The sequence below is a fragment of the Xenia sp. Carnegie-2017 genome, unplaced genomic scaffold (genome assembly GCF_021976095.1).
Source record: "Xenia sp. Carnegie-2017 unplaced genomic scaffold, XeniaSp_v1 HiC_scaffold_6, whole genome shotgun sequence".
Lineage (NCBI taxonomy): Eukaryota > Metazoa > Cnidaria > Anthozoa > Malacalcyonacea > Xeniidae > Xenia > Xenia sp. Carnegie-2017.
Window position 1 is genome coordinate 11,988,153 of NW_025813526.1, and position 20,766 is coordinate 12,008,918.

At 34.5% G+C, this 20,766-nt stretch overlaps 1 protein-coding gene and 1 long non-coding RNA gene across 4 annotated transcripts; both read right to left on the minus strand.

The window, feature by feature from the left end:
* Positions 1-6,691: 6,691 nt before the first annotated feature.
* LOC124457438 lies at positions 6,692-10,894 on the minus strand. 3 transcript variants are annotated; one of them, XR_006952581.1, is made up of 4 exons: positions 10,717-10,894; positions 10,496-10,544; positions 7,520-7,614; positions 6,692-7,087 (listed from the first exon to the last, which is right to left on the minus strand). It is a non-coding gene; the product is annotated as an uncharacterized LOC124457438 (long non-coding RNA). The 3 variants fall into 3 exon arrangements; XR_006952580.1 differs by lacking the exon at positions 6,692-7,087 and having other exon boundaries at positions 7,364-7,614; XR_006952582.1 differs by lacking the exons at positions 6,692-7,087; positions 7,520-7,614 and adding an exon at positions 9,131-9,201.
* Positions 10,895-11,550: 656 nt separating this feature from the next.
* Positions 11,551-19,999, minus strand: LOC124457436 (sushi, von Willebrand factor type A, EGF and pentraxin domain-containing protein 1-like). The gene is made up of 4 exons (XM_047007699.1): positions 19,878-19,999; positions 14,688-14,815; positions 14,352-14,583; positions 11,551-12,175 (listed from the first exon to the last, which is right to left on the minus strand). The coding sequence occupies exons 1-4, from the start codon at positions 19,940-19,942 to the stop codon at positions 11,788-11,790; spliced, it is 813 nt and encodes a 270-aa protein (XP_046863655.1). The 5' UTR covers positions 19,943-19,999; the 3' UTR covers positions 11,551-11,787.
* Between the last annotated feature and the right edge of the window lie 767 nt (positions 20,000-20,766).

Genomic DNA, 20,766 nt, shown 5'->3' on the forward strand with positions numbered 1-20,766 from the left:
TATAAACTAAGTATAATTATTTAAAACGAGCAAAATCATTTATATCATCGGTGAATTAGTTGGTTAACAACCTATAAAAAATGATGATTTATAAGATCGAATTTTACCAAAATCCGGCTCAATCTGTGTTGTATGTAAACATAATATACTTCTTTTGATATGTAACGAATTAAACTGCGTGAGCAACCGAATAAAAATCATCCTAAGAATAAATTGTTTTGGAATAATAATACTTAACAAAAATTTTTATGAGCGAGAGAAGCACTAGCGAAAAAACAAAGCAAAGCTTCAGTGTATCGATTATTGATTAATAAATATTTATAAATGATTTTGAAATAATGAAAAAGCATTTATTGATAAAGTTTGTTTCCAATACACAAAATATATAAACATTTCAAATGCAGTACTTTCCAAAAAGCGTCGTTATAAGAGGGACCTTGTCACAGCAAACGCATTTGCTTACAAAACGTCCTTAATAACAAAAAGATACAATTTTGGTATCTATTGACGGATTTCGTGTTCTGCAGTTGCCTTACAGCAGGCAATAGAGAGCTTAAGCAACAACGTTTTATCCGACAACGGCGTCGTGAGACATCGCGAAAGACTGTGACGAGCATGACGTTCCCGCGTATATTTAAAACAGTTAAGCAAAGTTCGTAATAAAAAGCGGCGGTAGAAAGTGAACTCTTTTTATGTCTTCGTTTAAAACAATACGAAACTTTTGTCTTGTGCTTATTGAAGAAGGTTACATTACAGAATATGAATTGATCATATTATACAAGGCATATAAATCAAGGAACCCAGAGCTTCCATTCAAAAATTATGAGCCATTTTGTTTAGATAATCTAAGTGAGGATGAATGTAAAGTAGAATTCCGAGCCAACAAACACGATTTGATTTTCCTCCAACAAAATCTTCGAATCCCTGAAATAGTCAAGTGTCCACAAAGGACAACATGTTCAGGACTGGAGGGGCTATGCATTCTTTTAAATCGTCTTGCTTACCCTTGTCGATTTTCAGATATGACTGGCAGATTTGGGCGACCAGTTCCTGAGTTGTGTATGATTGCAAATACCATCATTGACTTTATTTATAATTATCATAAGCAAAAAATTACAGAATGGAACCATGATCTTTTAAGCCCAGAAAATATACAAGTTTATGTCAATGCCATCCATGAAAAAGGAGCACCTTACGAAAATTGCTTTGGCTTTATTGATGGAACGGTCAGACCAATTTCACGGCCAACAAAACATCAGCGAATTGTTTACAATGGCCATAAAAGAGTTCGCTCTTTGAAGTTCCAGGGTGTGGCATTGCCAAATGGTTTGATTGCACATATTTTTGGTCCAGTTGGTAGGCTTATATAATTTAAATGAAAACATTATTGTACACACTATATTGTACAAGCAAAAATAGTCTATAACTCAGGCAAGTACTTTCTATATTACAGAAGGAAAAAAACATGATGCTGGTATGCTGGCTGACTCAAACTTCCTTCAAGACCTGGAACAAAATGCTTTTTCTGTGGATGAGAGTCCATTATGCATATATGGGGATCCAGCTTATCCACAGTGGATTCATCTACAAGCTCCTTTTCGGCATGGGGTAATCACAGACAGAATGAAAGAATTCGACAAGCAAATGAGTTCAGTTAGAGTGTCTGTGGAATGGTTATTTGGAGATGTGATCAACTCATTCCGGTTCATGGACTTCAAAAAAAAACCTCAAAATAGGTCTAAGTAGTGTTGGGAAAGCATATATTGTCTGTGCATTGTTAAGAAATTCACTCACTTGCATGTATGGAAATATAACATCCAAGTTTTTTCAGTTAGATCCTCCAACCTTGGAGAATTACTTTATAACTAATTAATGAATGCCATAATGACTCATTATTAAACACACAAACAATTAGCAAGTATGTAACTTGTTATGTAAATACTGACAAGTGTAAGTGAGAAAGTTATTATAAGTCAAATAACAAAACATTAAAAGTTCATAGTTACACAGATTGCTAAAACACAACAGTTAAGAATTTTTTCCTTGTAAGTGACAACACAATCTTACTTGGTTGTGAACCTCTGAATAATGTCAAGAAATGCTGTTGACAATTGCTGTTGTTGCTGAAGAAGTAAAGCTTGGCTGTCCATCATTTTTAGATTTTGTTGTTGCATCATTTTTAAGACTTCTGTTTGTTGTGTAGCTGCTTGGGTACTCAATTTATTTTGTATTTCTTGCTCATTTCGCTTTACTTCTAATTCTGCACGACGGATTTCAATTTCCTTCCTTGATCTTTCTCTCAAATATTCGACTAACTCACAACTTCCGCGGCGTACTCCCTTAAGCTTAACATCTGAGTTTTGCCGATCAGATTTTCTCTTGCTTGTTTCGCCCATTCGTTCCAATGCTTTTGAACTGATGCTACCTCAAGGAAGCTGTCCTCTTTTTGGCACAACTCTTCAATCAAACTTTCTTTAAAGTAAATGGTTTGAACCCGGGAGTATCGTTATATGTTTGTAATTGATGATCGTCCAGGTTTATAAAGTCCTGAGAAGGACTGTTTTTGTTGTTGTAGACTGACGTTTCGACAACCTTAGCGGTAGTCATCTTCAGAGTCAAATGAGGAGTAAACGTCAGGTTAGCCGTATTTGTTATCTGGTTCTTACGTCATTGTATTGTGTGTACAGGAAATGTGTATTGTCATTGTGGATTAGTGTGAAGTGAAATATTTTATTGTGATGTGTGATTTAGGTGTGACGTTTTTAGTTGTAATGTGTGGGTGTCAATTGTGTATTGTCATTGTGAATTAGTTTGAAGTGTAATGTTTTTAGTTGATCGTTTGTTTGTATTGTGAATAAGTCGTTTGTAAGGTGCCGGTAATTGCTGTGATCTGTTCAGGGGGGTTTGTTCCAAGTTGGTATACCAACTTTCTAATGTAAGCCGTTGTCTATAGTCAGTACTGTAAGTGATGCATTTTGCCGAGTCCCAGTCAATGTTGTGCTTAGTGATTCGGTGGTGTTCGGCAATGTGATTAGTTTTGTTTTGTTTCTTAGTAGCTCATTTGTGCTCGGTAAGTCTTATGTTTAAGTTCCTGCCAGTTTCCCCGATATAGGAGGCGTGGCAGTCGGAGCAATTTATTTTGTAAGCTGCACCTTGTCGTTCGTTGGGTTGTTCTTTGTCCTTTATGTTCGTTAGTACTTGTCGTAAAGTTGTGATTGGTTTATGTGCGACACGTATGTTGTATGGTCGTAAGATACGCGAGATAGTCTCAGACGTACCTTTGATGTAAGGTATCGTTGCTGTTGTCACTGAGTTGTTCGTTTCGTTGGGTTCGTTGGGTTTGTAAGTGTTGCGTTTGATAAAGTCAGAGTTATAGTTGTTTTTGTGAAAAACACGTTTGAGGTAGTTGTTTTCGTTTTGTAAAGCGTCCGGTGAATCACATATAATTTGTGCACGTCTTGTTAATGTTCTGATTGTGGTGGCTTTGTGTGATGTAGGGTTGTAAGATGATTGGTCAAGTAGTCGGTCAGTATGTGTTGGCTTGCGATAAACTGTTGTTCCTAGTTTTTGATTGTCATGTTTTACCAAACAGTCGAGAAAAGGAAGAGTTCCGTTTTCTTCAACATCTTTGGTAAATTGTATGTGGCTGTTCTGTTTGTTGATGTGAGTATGGAAGTCATCAATCTCGTCTGCATGTAGTGCTGTGATTGTGTCATCTACGTAGCAAAACCAAAAAGGTAGTGCATGTTTGTAAGTCAAGAGTGCCCGTTCCTCTATAGATTGCATTACAATTTCAGCAACTACAACAGAAACGGGCGAGCCCATTGCTGTCCCATGTAATTGTTTGTAGTGTGTTCCTTTGTATTGGAAGTAAGTCGAGGTGAGGCAGAGCTCTAGTAACTCCATAATGTCTTCTGTCGGTAATGGCAGTACGTCCGTGGTGTTTGTAATAAGGGTTTTTGTACAAGTAAGTGCCAGATTAAGTGGAATACTGGTGAACAGTGATTTCACATCAAACGACACTAGTATATAGTTGTCCGGTATTTGTATAGTGCACAGTTTTTTAATGAAAGTTTCAGTGGATTGTAGCTTGTGTTTTGATTTGCTTGTAAGTGGTTGCAGTAAGTTAGTCAAGTACTTTGAAAGTTCGTAAGTTTTTTGTGGTCGTGGTACTGAACATCTGAGTCGATAGTAAATACGTTCAGATATGATGTTAGATTTTCTCATAGAGAAGATCTTGCTGTTAAGTTTGCGTACTAGTGATGGTGTTGGGTCTCGTTTGAGTTGTTCGTACGTTTGTCTGTCGTTAACAAGGGTGTCCATTTTGTTAAAGTAATCATTCCTGTCCATGACCACAGTCACGCGTCCTTTGTCTGCTGGTAAAATGACGATGTTGTTGTCGTGTTTTAGTCGTTTGAGTGCTTGTTCTTCGTCTTTTGTCAAGTTGTTGTCACGTATAGAGGACGATTGTAAAGTGGAGGCTATCCTGCTTCTGATCTCGTCTTTTGTTGTCTCTGACAAGTCTCTTTGATACGCTAGGACAGCCTCGACACTTGATACTATCGTCTCAGTCGGGATTTGTCTAGGTGTTATGGATTGTTTTAGTCCGTAAGATAGACACCTTCTTAAATAACTCTTATGTAAAACCAACTTCAACCTTCTTGCTTCAAAATCATCGACACTGTAGACACCACATTCTCCCTTAGAATCAAAGAAAATCTCCACCTTAACAAGACTAACCTTGACCTCAATGTATAAGTTTTTAAATTCAAAACAATATTTAGTATTTAACACGCTCTCCATTAATTCATCTCATTTTCTTATTATTTAAGTTTGTGAAAATTTACCGATAGATGAACAATTTTGCCGAAAGAACAAAGATTGGGAGGTTCTGCTACCCCTGACCCACCAATTCACGACAACCATGCTTATAATCAATGCATGTGCTGAAGATAAACGTTTATTTTAAACATTGTTTGCAAAAACACAACATCGTCAAAACAAAGCTTTTCAAATGAAATTGAAAAAGTAAGAATAAATAGCATGGACTGTTCTCTACCACATAAAAGCATCTATACATGAAATATAAAACATGTAATAGGAATGTTAATTTCTAGAATGTGTGAACGACATTTCAGACACGTCAGGAAACTGTTTTATAACACATCTATAGCAAATTGAATGGTTTTTCGATAAAAAAAAACATTAAAAGCTGCAAAATATCTAAATGACGTCACTTTTCTGGATGCAAGCCTGTGACAAAAGTTATGCGACTTAAAATATAAGCTAGGGCATTCGAAAAATACAGAAAGGTTTGAACAATTTCTGGGTCGTATAATTTAAGAACATTTTTATATTATGATCATTAGTCTAAAGCAAGTGTTACTTAATAAGAAAGAGACGGCATTGCGTACTCGTAGGCTGCTCTTTAAGTAAATGGTCACAAAACGATAAGGGTCAGAGGGTCCCAAAAAACAAAACCTACATAAATAAATTTTTAATTTTCTGAAAACATTATACACAACAGTTTTATTCGATGGACAGTTCTGTGCAGTTTCCGTTTGTGCGGTTTCAATTTTAACTGAATGATATTATGCAGATTTCATTCAATGAAAACATACTTTTTTGCATGTGAAGGGTCTTTATTTGAGACTTATGTATATTGACTATGGTAAGAATTTTATTATTTCAGATTAACTTCAAACCTTAAAAAAACTTGAAAACTTTTAATTTTTCATCAGATTACTTTGTTTGGAGAAAATAAAGCAATAAATAAACAATGCAACAAATTACTGAACTGAACAAAATACATATGAAATAAATCGTAGTATAATTGCATTGAATATTGTTCCCCCAAACAAGCTATAATTAAAGTTTATGGTCGCATAACATAATATATGCCACCATCGTATTTTTCTGTAGCGTTTCCAACACAAAATGGCACTTTCCGAAGAGATTGTGAAAAACAAAAGAGGTTGCAAAACAATAAAACGGGGAACAAAGGACAAATTGAGTTTTAACGCAAAAGAAACTATCATGCCTTCAATCAAAAAGTGCAATATATAATTAGCACAAAGCATCTAAAACTACAGTTGGTAAACAAACTTTAAAAACTAGTCAACTGAATCTAAAATTCAAGAATTAAGAATTAAGAGAGATGATTATGATGATGGATTTGAGAAATGTATAAAATCATATAATAGTATTACGAAAATACATATCTTACCAAAGCTTTTTCAGATAACTGTGATTTCCTATCTATAAGACGTTTTTTTCTCAATTCGTATAATCATATCATGATAATGACGAAGAGTTTGAAAAGTAGGTGGGTATTTAATAATCTAGCTCCATCGACCACCTAATAGCCTACCTAGTGAAGTGCACAAAATAATAGCAGGCTGCAAAAAATGGTGTTAGCTGTAAATTGTTTCTTATTAAAAATTGAACCACGTTTTTGTGTTATGACTTACCAGAAATCTTAGATCCGCTAATACAAATTCTTTTGTCAGCATTAATTTTGTTAAAAAAAACAAACACAACGGAGCAGCGTGGAGTAGAATTAACAGCAAATTAATTTCAATTTGGGTAAAACAGTGTATCATTTGACTGAGTGAAAAAAACATGGTCATTTCACAAAAAAAGACATGATAACTACTAGAATGTAGACATAGTAAGCTGCTGTAACCAGGGGCGGATCTAGGATTTTGGATACCATAGGCAAAACATTATGACGTCATTCAGTGCTAAACCTATGACGTCATACTTTGCAAAACATACTACACTATTTATGCTTTCGATAAATTGTTTAAATCAAACAGTCTAATCATTCAGCTATGCAGAATCTTGTAGATCTCAATCGTATAAATACATAAAAACATTGTATATTTATACTTACATATCACAAGGTCGTTGATTTTCACTATTCAGAATATTGAATGCACACAAGACTGTTTCGCCCCATATCAGGGCTCATCAGCATGCCTAGGAACACTTTAACGCAAAACAAAAAATCGTGATCCGGCATGGACAGCCCTGTGAGAGCCGAATTAAGCAGACTGGTTATGGCGCCAGAAGTTCGCCTACACACCTTTGAAAAAGGAGTTTGGTTAGAAATGGGTGACTATATGGGATATTTCATGGATGTGATATTGCTCAATTTTTCACACCATCCCAGTCAATTCCAACCCTTTACCCCCCACCTAAAAATGAGCACTCTGGTTTTTGAAGGCGCCAGAAACTTATTTATGCTTAACAATTTTTGTGAAAGTAAATTTATGTCGACAACGGCCGAGTACCATACACGTACTCAGCAGTTTTAAGATTGGAATGTATATAGGGAAAAAAACCTTTATCGGGCGAGCTATTAGTTTGATGCAAATTCTATTGACGTTACTATTGTGTACAACGCACAATAAATGGTTAACATATGGACATTTCAACAAAATAAAACTAGGATATGAATAAATTCATGCAAATTTTAGCCTTGTATTTCCAACAGCAAAAGTATTAATAACCTCACCAATATCTGGTACAATTTCCTGATGAATTTGCATCAAGGCCAAACCATTTAAGCGTTCCCCAACCATGGTACTTCGCTGATAGTTTTTAAGTGTCCTAAGGGAAGAAATAGATCGTTCACATTCACAAGAGGTAATGGGGAGCGTTCCTAAAATACGTAGTAAAATTTTAATGTTTTCAAATCCGGCGAAATGAACAGATTTTAAAGTCTGGGCAATGTTATCAGGAAGGAGGCCGCAGTGGGTCTCCCAATAAGTGTACCACAACCTAAGTTCAGCATCTAAGGCCAAAGGATTTGGCAAATCATCATAATAAAAGTTAGCCACAGTTTTGAATGGCTCTTTCCAATCCACCCCATCTCTTGTCATGGACATCATTTTCGTCGGTACAATGCTAAGGCCTTTATAGACATTCACACTCAAGGTCGAATCGTGATTCTAAAGAAGATTGCAAATGATCTAGTAGAGGAAGAGTAATTGCACGTTTATAATACTCAGAAATGGTTGTGTGGGAATATTTTCCCTGGTCGTTTGTTTGCGCACTGTTCTTGGTTTCCATTCTTCAATGCCAACTTTTGCTGCCAGTTCAAGCGCTTCGTCATACCAGGTGTCATGATAAAAATCAGAGGAATTCCTCATGTTCACCACCTCAGTTTTCAAAGTTGAAATTAAATGAATACCATCCATTATATCGATACTCTTACCCTGTAATAACTGTGTTACTGGAAGAGTTGAATCAAGAATATTTCTCGTGATAACTAAAGCAACGACGAAATCAAACCTGTCAATAAGTTGAAACAAAGATGAGGCATCAGACTGAAGCGACGGTTTGAACTCACCATCTAGATTTTCAGACATATCGTTAAGGGTGGTGTATACAGGTACAAAAAGCTCTTGGAATGTATCTAAACCTTCGATACGTTCTACCCATCTAGTTTTGCAAACGTCTGTTAATCTAGTCTTTTTCGAGTTTGTTTCTGAATTACGTATATGTTTTTCAAAGGGAATATTGCGAGTTTGGGAAATTTTAATAAAATTAGTGGCATTGTTAACATGTTTCAACATATCATTGACAACACGTATACTCAAAGAATCGCAAATGGATAAGTTTAACCTATGACTATAGCAGTGTGTATAAAGAGCCTTTGGGTTAAGCTTTAAAATTTGAGCTGCTAGACCATTAGTGCAACCAGCAACTGAACCAGCCCCATCATAACCTTGCCCCCTACAATCATCTATTGATAAAGTCAGTTCCTTTAGAGCCTCTAAAAGTAGCTTGGCAAGTTGAGCACCACTTAGTCCCCACTTACAAAAAAGAAATGAAATGAATTCTTCCCTGATATTCATATCGGTATCAACAAAGCGCAAAACAAGAGACATTTGTTCTTTATGTGAAGAATCAGATGCTTCATCAGCAATAACAGAAAAAAAATTACTTTTTTTGATATCAGAAATAATCTGATTACTGATTACCTGGCCACAACATTTAATGATTTTATTTTGACTTGTTTTAGAAATATAACTTCTATTCTTACCACAATTCTTTAAATGATTTTCTAAAACTTTATCCCCTCTCCTAACTCCATAATTGAGTGTTTCAATGAAATTACCAACCCTCCAGATGAATAACAACCAACAGTAGGGTGATACTTGGAATCATCACGATGCCCACGAAGAGGTAAACCTAGACGTCCACAAAAATGACAGAATCAATAATTGGAGATAGTATTTCCTATTCTGTTCTATTTCTTTCTTGATACCAGCATCCATGATCATCTCGATAGGCTGCAGAGTACCTGATATTTGGGAACGCAAAGCATCAAAATTGGTGATGTGGATGCATGCAAACCGACTTCCTCCCTTTACTTTTTCCAGCATGTTGAGTGAAAGAGCATTTAGCATTCTTCCAATCTTGAAGAGGTTCAGTAAACAACTTTTTTACTTTACTGGCCTTGCCTGGGAATCTATTGCCAAACAACACACACGATAGACAATACGCACCATTTTGTGAAGGTGAATAGCAAAGCCATTCATGCTGGTCTAGCCAATCATGCCTAAATGATCTGCCATTAGATTTAGGAAAATGATACTTTTTATCTGGTTTATATACATTTTTTATCAAATGACATATTTCAGAATTATCCATACCCTTAACTTTCTCCCTATACAAGGAAACATCAAAATTATGGGTTAAAACAGCAGGTTGCATATCACCAGAAGTTGGAATACCAGGCAATAGTTCCTGGGATGATGTGTGAAGCAAAAGACTATTGGCTTTATTTAATGTCTGAGCAAGAGCTGCAGCAGAAGAAAACTCTCATTGGGCATCCTTTTAAAAGTTGGTTGGGCAGCAGGCCTATTAGTTGAAGTAAAAAAATTTGAAATGTCAACTGTTTTTGGTGCAATATTTGGAAAAATTTTGACAAATTTTCGTTTCTCTGTTGTTGAGCTGCTAGAATTAGACTGTGTACAGGAATTAGACAATTTTCGCTTCAACCTGTGGGCATGGAAAATGAGAGGCACAAAATGATTAGACTGAAAAGTCTCACCTGGTTGTACAGATCCTTCATGACAAAACAAAATATTAATAGCATCCAAACCTCTTTGGCTTAATAACCGGGCTGAACAATACGATTAAATAACAATTTATATCTACTTTCACCAGAATCAGGATAAAAGTATGAATTTTTCTACCTAAAACAGAAGATAGGCCCAAAATACAAAGAAAAGATGACCATTTCTGGTCATTACAATTTAAAATAGCCTCCTGTTTTACCAGTTCATCTGTTGTATATCCAGTGTCTAAACATTCTTTAGACACTGACAAAGGCAAAAGATTGTTTAAGCTTTGGGCAAAGTAATCACTGTGCTCACTTATAACAGACAAAAGCATGGGTGTTGAGCATAAAAGCAGCATGAATAAATAGCTCAAGCGATGTTAAAATTCGCAAAGTAGGGACCAATGCATTGTTACCTACCAGAACTAGGGAAGCTGAACTGTAGAGGCAATTGCCAGAAGCTTCAGATCTTAAAAAATATTCAAGAAAAGAAATTAATATTTTGTTTGGTAGATTGATTGCATTGTATGAATGAATTGCTGACTGTAGACAAAGATATAGCCTAGCGAAATTGAGATTTAACCATTTTACACGTATATATAAATACTACAATACGATATATATAATTATAATATATTTACCTTATTGCAGTACAAGTCTTTCCGTCATGAGCGTGCTTTGGCACATATATTTCAGCTCCAAAATTTCGACACAGAGTATGGTCGGGGTCATAAATTCTATCTAACAGCTGCTCGTTAGTAAACATAGGTCGAACGTCGACCAATAAACGAGAATAAAGCTCATTAAGGCATTTTAAATCGTTTTGGCCAACGCAGACTGAGCAGTCTCGTATAAATTACCACAACACAATGAAGACATTATAAAATATCACAAAACCGTAAACTGAGCACAGAGGCTGTTCAGAAACAATACGAGTGTATGTTAATTTTCAATTGCCTAATTTGCCTAGCTCAACTATGCTTATCAACAGCAATGATTGGTTGGAATTGCTCAAGTTAGGCAAAAAAAATTGACCAATGAAAGCATACGGTTGCAAAAAATTGCCCAATCAGAATACCTATACACGATGTCAAGTTAGGCAAATTCATCTTGTTTAGGCAAATTGCTAACAACCAATCAAATGGCTAGATCGCCTTCTTGACTTAGGCAAAATGGCTGCTTTGCCTAACGACACGGAGCTTTATAGATAATCATACGCATCTGGACTACGATTCATATCAAAATTACGTCATTTAATTGCACAACATTTCTAAACAAAAGTCAGATGATTTGACTGCGATAAAGTGCTATTCATAGTTTCATAATTCGATAAATTCGTATCGAATCTAAGTCGAAGTATATTTTGGTAATTTCACCATAGGCACTTGCCTATGGTGCCTACCCCTAGATCCGCCCCTGGCAGTAACCAGAAAGTCCTACGTCTTACGTTTTCGAACGAAAAATCTAGAAAATCATTCTCAGAGAAAATTATTCTAAGTGATACTCAATAAATCAATCAACGAAACAATAAGCAATTATTGGAGAGCCTGTCATAACAGGTATTTCAATGAATGCTTTAGTGTTTATTATTTTATATTGGAGTTCACTAAATTTATTCTGAATTGCAATTAACACTTCATTACTAACTAATTTTTAAATTGAAATTTTGACATGTTTTCATTATGGCTTTGTCATTGTCTTTAAATTTAAATTTATTCAAAAGTCTTTGCACATGTTGGTTTTCTGAGGTTTGTTGCTTTTGAAAACTTGAAATCATCATAGGCAATAATATACCCATCCAGTTCTGAATTGCAGTCCTTTGCCAAAAATTTAATCTCTCTAGACGTAAGTTTCTCGTTCCAAACGTACACGAAATCTATTTCACCTTTAAAAGCATTTTGATTTTGAAATCCTCCTCCAACAAAATCTTGATCTTGCCCTATTACCCATTGTCCACCTGCTTTGAGACTTTTACTTTTTCCACCAGCTTTAGTACTACGTATCATGCCGTCCTTGTACACATTTATTTGTCCACTGGATGATTCCCAAGTCACAGCCAAATGATGTGGCTTTCCATCAAGAAGGTCATTGACTCCTGTCCTTCAAAAGACAATGATAAAGTGCTTCATGAGTATATGATTCTATTTATGGATACATAGAAACACCCATTATTTGCAAATTTAGACCAAACAAACTTTTCTTATTCAAAACTTCTATTAGTTATTAACAATTAATAAACCTTCTGATGTTTATTCGTGTAATTTTAGTATTTTAAAACTAGAAAATTTTGCCAATCATTCATTTATCTAGGTCAAACAGTGTAAAACTCAAAAAAATTATTTACTTTCTATCATACTACAGGATGTGCCAAAAATACGAGCCTACACAAAAAGTAATGTTATGCGTTAACATTTGATTGTAATAATTGTGCATTAAAATGATGATTGTATTAATGTTTGCATTAAATGCAAATGAAAATGACATGTTCATTGAAACGTATGGAAACTCTGACAATATTTTTGTTGTTATAACTCAGTAAAAATCGCTTTGATTTCATAAAGCATTTGCGTAATAAATGCAAGATAAAATTTAGTGTATACAATACTTATAAATTCTTTAGCTTTAGCTTCTACATAACAAACCTTATAAAACTTTAAAAAATTCAGAACTGTCAAGTTCTTTGAACTTTTGTGAACGCAAGTTATATTTTTTTGCATAATGACTTCAGTAAATACATAACAAACTATGCGGTTTCCTTTTTTATTGTAACAGTTTGTAGATTCCCCTCACTTTCTTTACTTATAATGCACTTAGCATTCTATTCTCAATTCTGATTGGCTTAGAAATACAGTGCAAAAGAATAAAGTAAAGTGCACTTTTCTTTTTTAAAAGTGGTCCTGCTTGATTTGTTAATTAAAGAAATAGTATAAGAGTACTAAAATAGAACATATAAAGGCAGGAAATTTAAATTATCACAAACAAAACAATTACAACGCCTGGAGTGTAGTATCGAGTAGATATTTTTCGGCAAACTAGCTTTTACAAGACACTTTTGGCTAAAGCTGCAAAATCTGAGGAAGGTAGACATAAGTCTGGAAGCTGCGTTGTTCTAAAATAAATTGTCCTAGAATTAAAAAATCATGAGCTTGTTCATATCTGACATGTACCTACACTGAAAATAAAAATCAAGAGAATTCCAAGAAATTATCATGCATATACCATCTAAAATTAATTCCATGGTTTGTCTTGGAATTTAGAAAATATGGAATAATGACTTTTTCCAAGACTTCAAATTGGACTTGTCAGTGAGACAGTATTTGAAAAACTCAGGAGTCCACGTTTTCCCAATTTGCAATCGAAGCAGTGTTATAACTTAAACAAAGACATCCTTTTTTATTTGGACCAAGTGCACAGGGTGCAAGTTTAAAGCACAGATGTTTACAGAAAGATGTATAAAACAATTTGATTGCTTTAAAGACTTCGTGCAAATCATGCTTGTGTTTTTTTCAAACTTTAAACACAAGAGGATAGTCAATACTTTGTTAAACTTGTATGACCTCTTGTGCACTAAAATGCATAGATCTAAAGAGAAGAACGATATATTGATTCTGACCCTAATACATGAACACAGAAATGAAACATAAGTTATTAGGCTTACAACTATTACACTGCAGCCCGTTGCCCAATCAGCAGTGTTGCAATCCGGAGATCAGAGGGTTGCCAGAATCCCAAATCATTGTTCTCTCAGCAAAAATATTTCTCTATCAATTATTTCTAAACAATTTTTTTATTATTTCTAATAAGCACGACCATACCACGTTTCATTTGTCAGGAAATTTTAAGCCCAGACCACCTTAAAAACACAAAATTTGATACGCCCATGTGCCAAAGGTTGTATGAGTATTTAATATAAGTAAAGTCTTCATTTCTAACTTCAACCATAACAGATTGCTTTTCAAGTAACCTTCTAAAGTACATTAAAAGTTCAAGATGGAATCGAACGTTTTAGCACGCTCAGGCAGACATTGCTGGCTTTGGAGTATACACATTTTAAATTTAAATATTTAAAATGTGTATACTCCAAAGTATATATATGTGTATAGTCAATTTGGATTTTATGTTTATTTGGAGATATTAAATAGAGCTCAATGGAACATGATAAGATAGGAAACAATATATCAGAATGTTTGTCTTGTGTTAGGAAAAATTGTACTTAGAAACCGTAAACCTACAATAATATCGTTCGATCTGTGTACGCATTTGCTTTTATACTCACTGAATTATGGCACCAACTATAAAAATATCCAAAGTAGAGTGGTGAATAGTCAGAGCAAAGGCGTTATCTGTCTGCTTATCTGCATACGATACCATTGCTACATAGGCATTCTTTTTGTAGTAGTCGTCATTCCAAACGGTAATCCATAAAGAGATTGTTAAAGTGTTCAATAATGGCGATGGCCCGTAAAAGATGCCATACTGGTTTATATTATTGCCATCAAAGGAGGTCGCTAAAAATGGAATTGTTTGGTTAGTATTTTATGTTTTTATACATTTTTACATTGTTTTTGGCATAGATAACATTAATGCTAATAGAGCCATATTCTATGATTACCTTTTCTGTTTCTGCTTTTACAAACGTCATCTTTATGTAAAACTTGTCCCTGATTATCACAGTACTTGCAGCAATTGTGTAGCACCCCCTTGCATGTATTTTCTGAATTGCAGTTCACAGTCTTCATACTAAATAAATGGAGAATGTTCATTTTTTATTTCAGTTATGTTTGACAAACTGTCAATGTTGTACAATTGTGCATAAAACAAAACAAAAAATATGTATTTTGTCTATAAGAATGAATCGACGATTCGTTAAATCCAGGAAAGATTTATACAATGACACAATATATTGGAAAATTCTTTCTTTTGATTGACCAAGTTCATGAAAAATCTGGTTTTATGTATATAGAGTCCAGGTTCCAATATAGCAGTATTTTAGGCCAAGTTCAAACGTCGAACTTACAAGTGAACCGAACGCAAGATAATGAGGAAGTTCATCTTATTTTATGTCTTTTATGCTTTTTGTACATGTAAAGTTTGACGTTTGAAACAGGCCTAACGTTATTTTGAGTCTGTGATGCTTTGCAGAATATAAAGTTTGTGGACTTTGCCAAGTACGTAGTGGTTGATACAAACCACTAGTTACAAGAAGGACAAAACAAGGCTCAAATTTATGCAACAAATAGGCCGAAAAACTGAAAAATATTTTTTATAAAACATGCTATTCCACAATGGTCACCAAAAAGAGGTTCTCAATATTCACAACTAAAAATTTTTGAAGAAAACCATGTAAAAGTCTAACCAAGAAAAAGTCTAACCAAGAAAATAATACAGTCTGCCATGGTGTTTTTCCTCGTGCATCCCCTTGATGTTTGTGGAAAGCCCCTCTCTCCCATAATTAGGGACAATAAAGTGTATCAACACAAGTTTTCTATAAAACTAACTACGCGGCAAAGTTCCACAAAATGCGCTCGTCACAAAATCATTAAGCTCAGAAAATCTAAATATAGCGCTTCTAAAAATAAGAAACACATATCTCAGTAATTATTAAACAATGATTTATGTTTTGTAAAATAAAATTATTAATTTATAAATTTAGCTAAAGAGAGGAATAATTTCGGTTAGGGAGTTTTCCGGCAATTCTTAGTCTCCTACGCGGCTTCTAACAATATTAACCAATCAAAATAAATCTTGGCCGCATGTGATTTATTTCTTATCATATAATCGGCGTTCAGTGACGTACAGTAGAACCTGTCTTAAGCCACACCGTATTAAGCGGTCACCCTGTGTTAAGCGGTCATATGGCAAAGTCCCGACAATTTCATAGTATAAATACTATTAAAGTGACCTTTATCGCTTCCGCTTAAATCATAACAAATCGAAATCCAAATGAGGTTTTGGGCCTGATGAGCTCTGTTTTCTGTGCGCATGACATTCAAGAGTACTCTCTTTGGGGTAAATATTGGCAATGTGTGAAAGCACATGCTGATTTATTAAAATAGAAATAACAAGCATAACATAATCTGAATTAATTATTTTACATGATTTAATTAAAAAAATCTTTACGAATAAAGTTTTTCTGTATACCACAGAAAAGGTGGGGTGATAAAAACGCTACCCCGGAAACAAGTCTAAATACTACATGCAAATCGACAGAGAGAAAGGGAAGAAGGGGAGGGTGGATTTTCCGGTAAATTTCACCTGTCGACGGCCATCTGCTGAATGATATTTGATTTGTTTGTGCATTACCTATAAGGCTAAAGCCTGGGCCACACTATCGTCTATATTGACGAAAACGAAAACGAAACGAAAATTCGTGAACGAAATGCATGCCAGACACGACGAAAAATTTCAAGCATGTTTGCAAAGCCAAAACATTATTGGCCAATAAGCAAGCGGCATTTTTGACGGATTAGAAACAATGGCGATCTCTAAAAGAAAAAGATTACTTCTTCTTAAGAAAAAGTTACTGCTAAAATGTTTAAAAAGTAATGGAAATGAATGATTTGATATAAAAAGTTTGTCGGCGGACTATCAATAATACTCACTATCCCACGCCAAGTCCGTAATTTTATTAAATTCATCTAAAACATCTTGCCAGTGATTTCTTTTCTTGTTCCTCGAGTCCTTATAATCCGGGTGACTTTTATCATACAAAATTGGTTTTTCTCGCATCAGATTTATCAAAACCTCTTGCCACTCCGCCATGTTTGAGAACAAAGTCTGATATTATCAAGATATTTTTAGCCAATAGTATGCGTTTTCGTTGACGAAAAAGGTCAAAAGTTCAACCCTTCTAATATGAACGAAAACGAAATTTTCGTCGAGTTTTCGTTCAAAATTTTCGTTGCGGAAGTTTTCGTTCTAATTTTCGTCGATATGGACGATAGTGTGGCCTAGGCTTAACACCTGTGCGCATGAATCACACTATGTGCATGTGAACAAAATGCAAATAACTGTAGCAAACAGCCTGTTTGCTCATGCAGCGTCCGCAATGAACCTTGGACTCCATGACCTTAGCACGCGGACAACTTTGAGTAAATAGTAACAAATTTTCCCAGTACTTGTGTGTCCCACCCTCTCTTCGTTTCCCCCTGATTAACATATCTCCTATTTACAATTTAAACTACAAAATAACCCGCGGAAGCAATAAAATTATTATTCGCTTATGCAAATAACTCCTTTATTAAACGGTCACCTCTATGACCCGCGGACGCGGTCATCTTTTTCAATGTCCCAAACTTAATTTTTCATTGTTTTGAAACTGTATTAAACGGTCAGTTTAAGTAAACACCTCATAATGAAATATGTAATTAAATATTTTTTCAGGACCATGTCACTTATATTGTATTAATGTCATTTATATTGTATTAATGTCTTTATATTGTATTTATCTTCTGTAATTACTCAAGAGAGCGAACAATATTTTCTGCTTGTGTGGACGAATTACAACAGAAATTTAAACTTTTCTTACGTCCCTTCCGCCATTGACAAGAAAACATATCTCCAAGAAAGGGATATATATATGCACTGAATTTATAAGTCATAACCACCTCTTCTGTTGACACGCTTGCCATTGATTACTTTTCAGTAGTTTGAGCAGTGACATTTTTATGTATTCTATTTTTAATTTCTAGTTCAAACAAAGATAAAAAGTGTTTTCTTTTGTGTTGTTATTTGGCATGTAAGCTGAAGTACAATACCGATTGGTTCAACTTTAGTGGCATGAAATATTACACGTAGCCTGTCTGGTGATTTTCCTGAAGACCTGTATTAAACGGTCAACCTGTATCAAACGGTCACCCGAAAAATCCCCAAGGATGACCGCTTAATACAGGTTTTATTGTATTTATACAACTTTCGGCATCTTTATACTAACTTTTGTTTCTCATTTGGCTCTTTGCACGTGGATGGTTGCGAGGACCATTCAATGTCAAGCGTTTGATTGCAAAGAAGTACAATATATTTGTGTTTCATGCATACTTTATTATTCGTTAAGTAATACGCACTTGATCAAAACCTAACGATTGAATACGTATTTTGTCTAGTCGATCAAAACATTAGCTTAGCATTCGCTCAATTAGAAGAAATTTGATAAAAATTTCTGATAAAATTTGTAGTAATGGAAGGAATAGATATAGTTCAATAGATATAATTGTACTTAAATTGACTTTAAATTATATTACCACTGCTAACTGCATAAATAATAGTTAATATTATATAATTGTATAAAAATTAGTTTCCTCCTTACCTTTGGAAAGCAGAGAGTACAAATACGACAAATATTGATCTAATTGTTAAGTAAACGCCATCTTTCCAAAAGCAGTGTGTCAGTTATAATGGAATTAAACATCTACACCGACTTTTATGTAGTGCGCATTACAAGACAACTAACAAGAAATTTCCTGTTAAATCAGGTGTGCTGTCAAGAAAATTGCTCTTACGGAGAAAGTAATTAAGTAAAGCAGACATTTTTTATTGTACTCCGTCGCGGTTTGCTAATTGTTGATAACGTGTCAAATTTAAACGTATATACATAGCATATGTAAATAAAACGACATACTTTAAAACATTTATTTGAAAGATTACAAAATACCAAAACGGTCACCCGAAAAATCTCCAAGGATGACCGCTTAATACAGGTTCTACTGTATTTAACTTTCGGCGTCTTTATACTAACTTTTGTTGCTCATTTGGCTTTTTGCACGTGGATGGTTGCGAGGCCATTCAATGTCAAACGTTTGATTGCAAAGAAGTACAATATATTTGCGTTTTCATGCATACTTTATTAATTGTTAAGTAATACGCACTTGAACAAAACCTAACGATTGAATACGTATTTCGTCTAGTCGATCGAAACAAAGTTAAAGGGCTGTGCGCATATTTTTTGTAATTGGCATAGTTCATATCTTTAAAATTTCGACCACATGTGTATATGAAACCATTAATTAAACAAAATTTCTTCCAAATCGAAAAATGTGTACAACAATAATGAAGAGAAAGCGAATTTTATGAATACGAGCTAACACGGCATGTTCTGAGAAAGCAGGAATGGTTGCCATATTTATATTCAGTCGCCAACGCAATCAAGCAGTGAGTTTAGCGAGTAACAAAATGTTAAAAAGCTCAGAAACTGTTCATATATGCAAATAAAAATAAAAGTACGACCAGCGACATCTTCACAGAAACACCTCACATCCATTGCTTTGTTTATGCATGAGCCGAAACGAGTGAAAGAACCGGAAAGAACATTCCTTTAGCTCACAAGAAATTATGTTTATACAGCAGATTATTCGAAAACTAAATTTCGACCACATGTACAATAACTCTTGTTTTTAATTAATTTGCTTTCTGTTTTATGACTTTGCTTGAAAATGAGCATAAACACTCTAAAGACAAAAAAACACCTCAATTTTCGTGGTCAACATCCTTACAAAACTTTGTGACAATTATTGTAATCCTGTGTTCTATCACAAAACATACAAATAATAAAATTAATATGAACGGTAAAGGTGAATGTTAAAAACTTAAAATTGCTAGCTATCTTATGGAACGATATTTGTTTTAACATTAGCTTAATTAGAAGAAATTTAAATTAATTTCGGATAAAATTTATGGTAATGGAAGAAACAGATAGAGTTCAATAGATATAATTGTACTTAAATTGACTTTAAATTTAATACCGCTGCTAGCTGCATAAATATTAGTTAATATAGTATAATTGTATAAAAATTAGTTTACTCCTTACCTTTGGAAAGCAGAGAGTACAAATACGACAAATATTGATCTAATTGCAAAGTAAGTAAACGCCATCTTTCCAAAAAGCAGTGTGTCAGTTATAATGGTTTGAACACCTACACCGACTTTTATGAAGTGCGCATTACATTAACACCGGATTATGTTACTGTTTATTTAATATGGAATTCGAGCTTTGTCCATGTGAACTGTTTAGCATGCATCCAAACAAAAATGAGCAGGAATATTCAGTTGATTAATCTATGATAAACCTTTCACCTTTTAAATCTGCTATACCAATCACAAGCCCGGGCCTTGTATCGTATAGGGCTCTCTGCTTTTGAGTAGACTTGTCTCGTTTACAAAGAAGAAGGTTAATTTCTCAAATATTTTTAGATAAGGTCGTTATTGTTTGTAGTTGTTGGTTATAGCATTATGCTATCATTCTTTTTGTTTAATAACATTCCAACTATTTCACCTTGTGGTTATACTTATACATATGGGCAAGGGGGATGCTTGAAACAATCTATGTTTAACATCGATATTAGATTCATTCTTTTCCAGTGGAAAGCGGTATGCTTTCACTGAAGGGCAATGATGTATTATCTAACATTAACACAGGATTAAGTTACTGTTTATTTAATATGGAATTCGAGCTTTGTCCATATGAGCTGTTTAGCATGCTTCGAAACAAATTCAGTTGATTAATCTATGATAAACCTTTCACCTTTTAACTCTCCTATACCAATCACAACCCCGGGACTTGTAGCGTATAAGGCTCTCTGCTTTTGAATAGACTTGTCTCGTTTACAAGGAACAGGAGTGGAAGGTTAATTTCTCAAATGTTGTTAGATAAGGTCGTTATTGTTTGTAGTTGTTGGTTATAGCATTATGCTATATCA

Coding starts and splice junctions, on each gene's coding strand:
- LOC124457436 (XM_047007699.1), bottom strand. CDS start 19,942: ATGGCGTTTACTTACTTTGCAATTAGATCAATATTTGTCGTATTTGTA. Junction 14,584..14,687: donor TAAAAGCAGAAACAGAAAAG/GTAATCATAGAA, acceptor TTCCATTTTTAG/CGACCTCCTTTGATGGCAAT. Junction 12,176..14,351: donor ATAGTTGGTGCCATAATTCA/GTGAGTATAAAA, acceptor TGTCTTTTGAAG/GACAGGAGTCAATGACCTTC.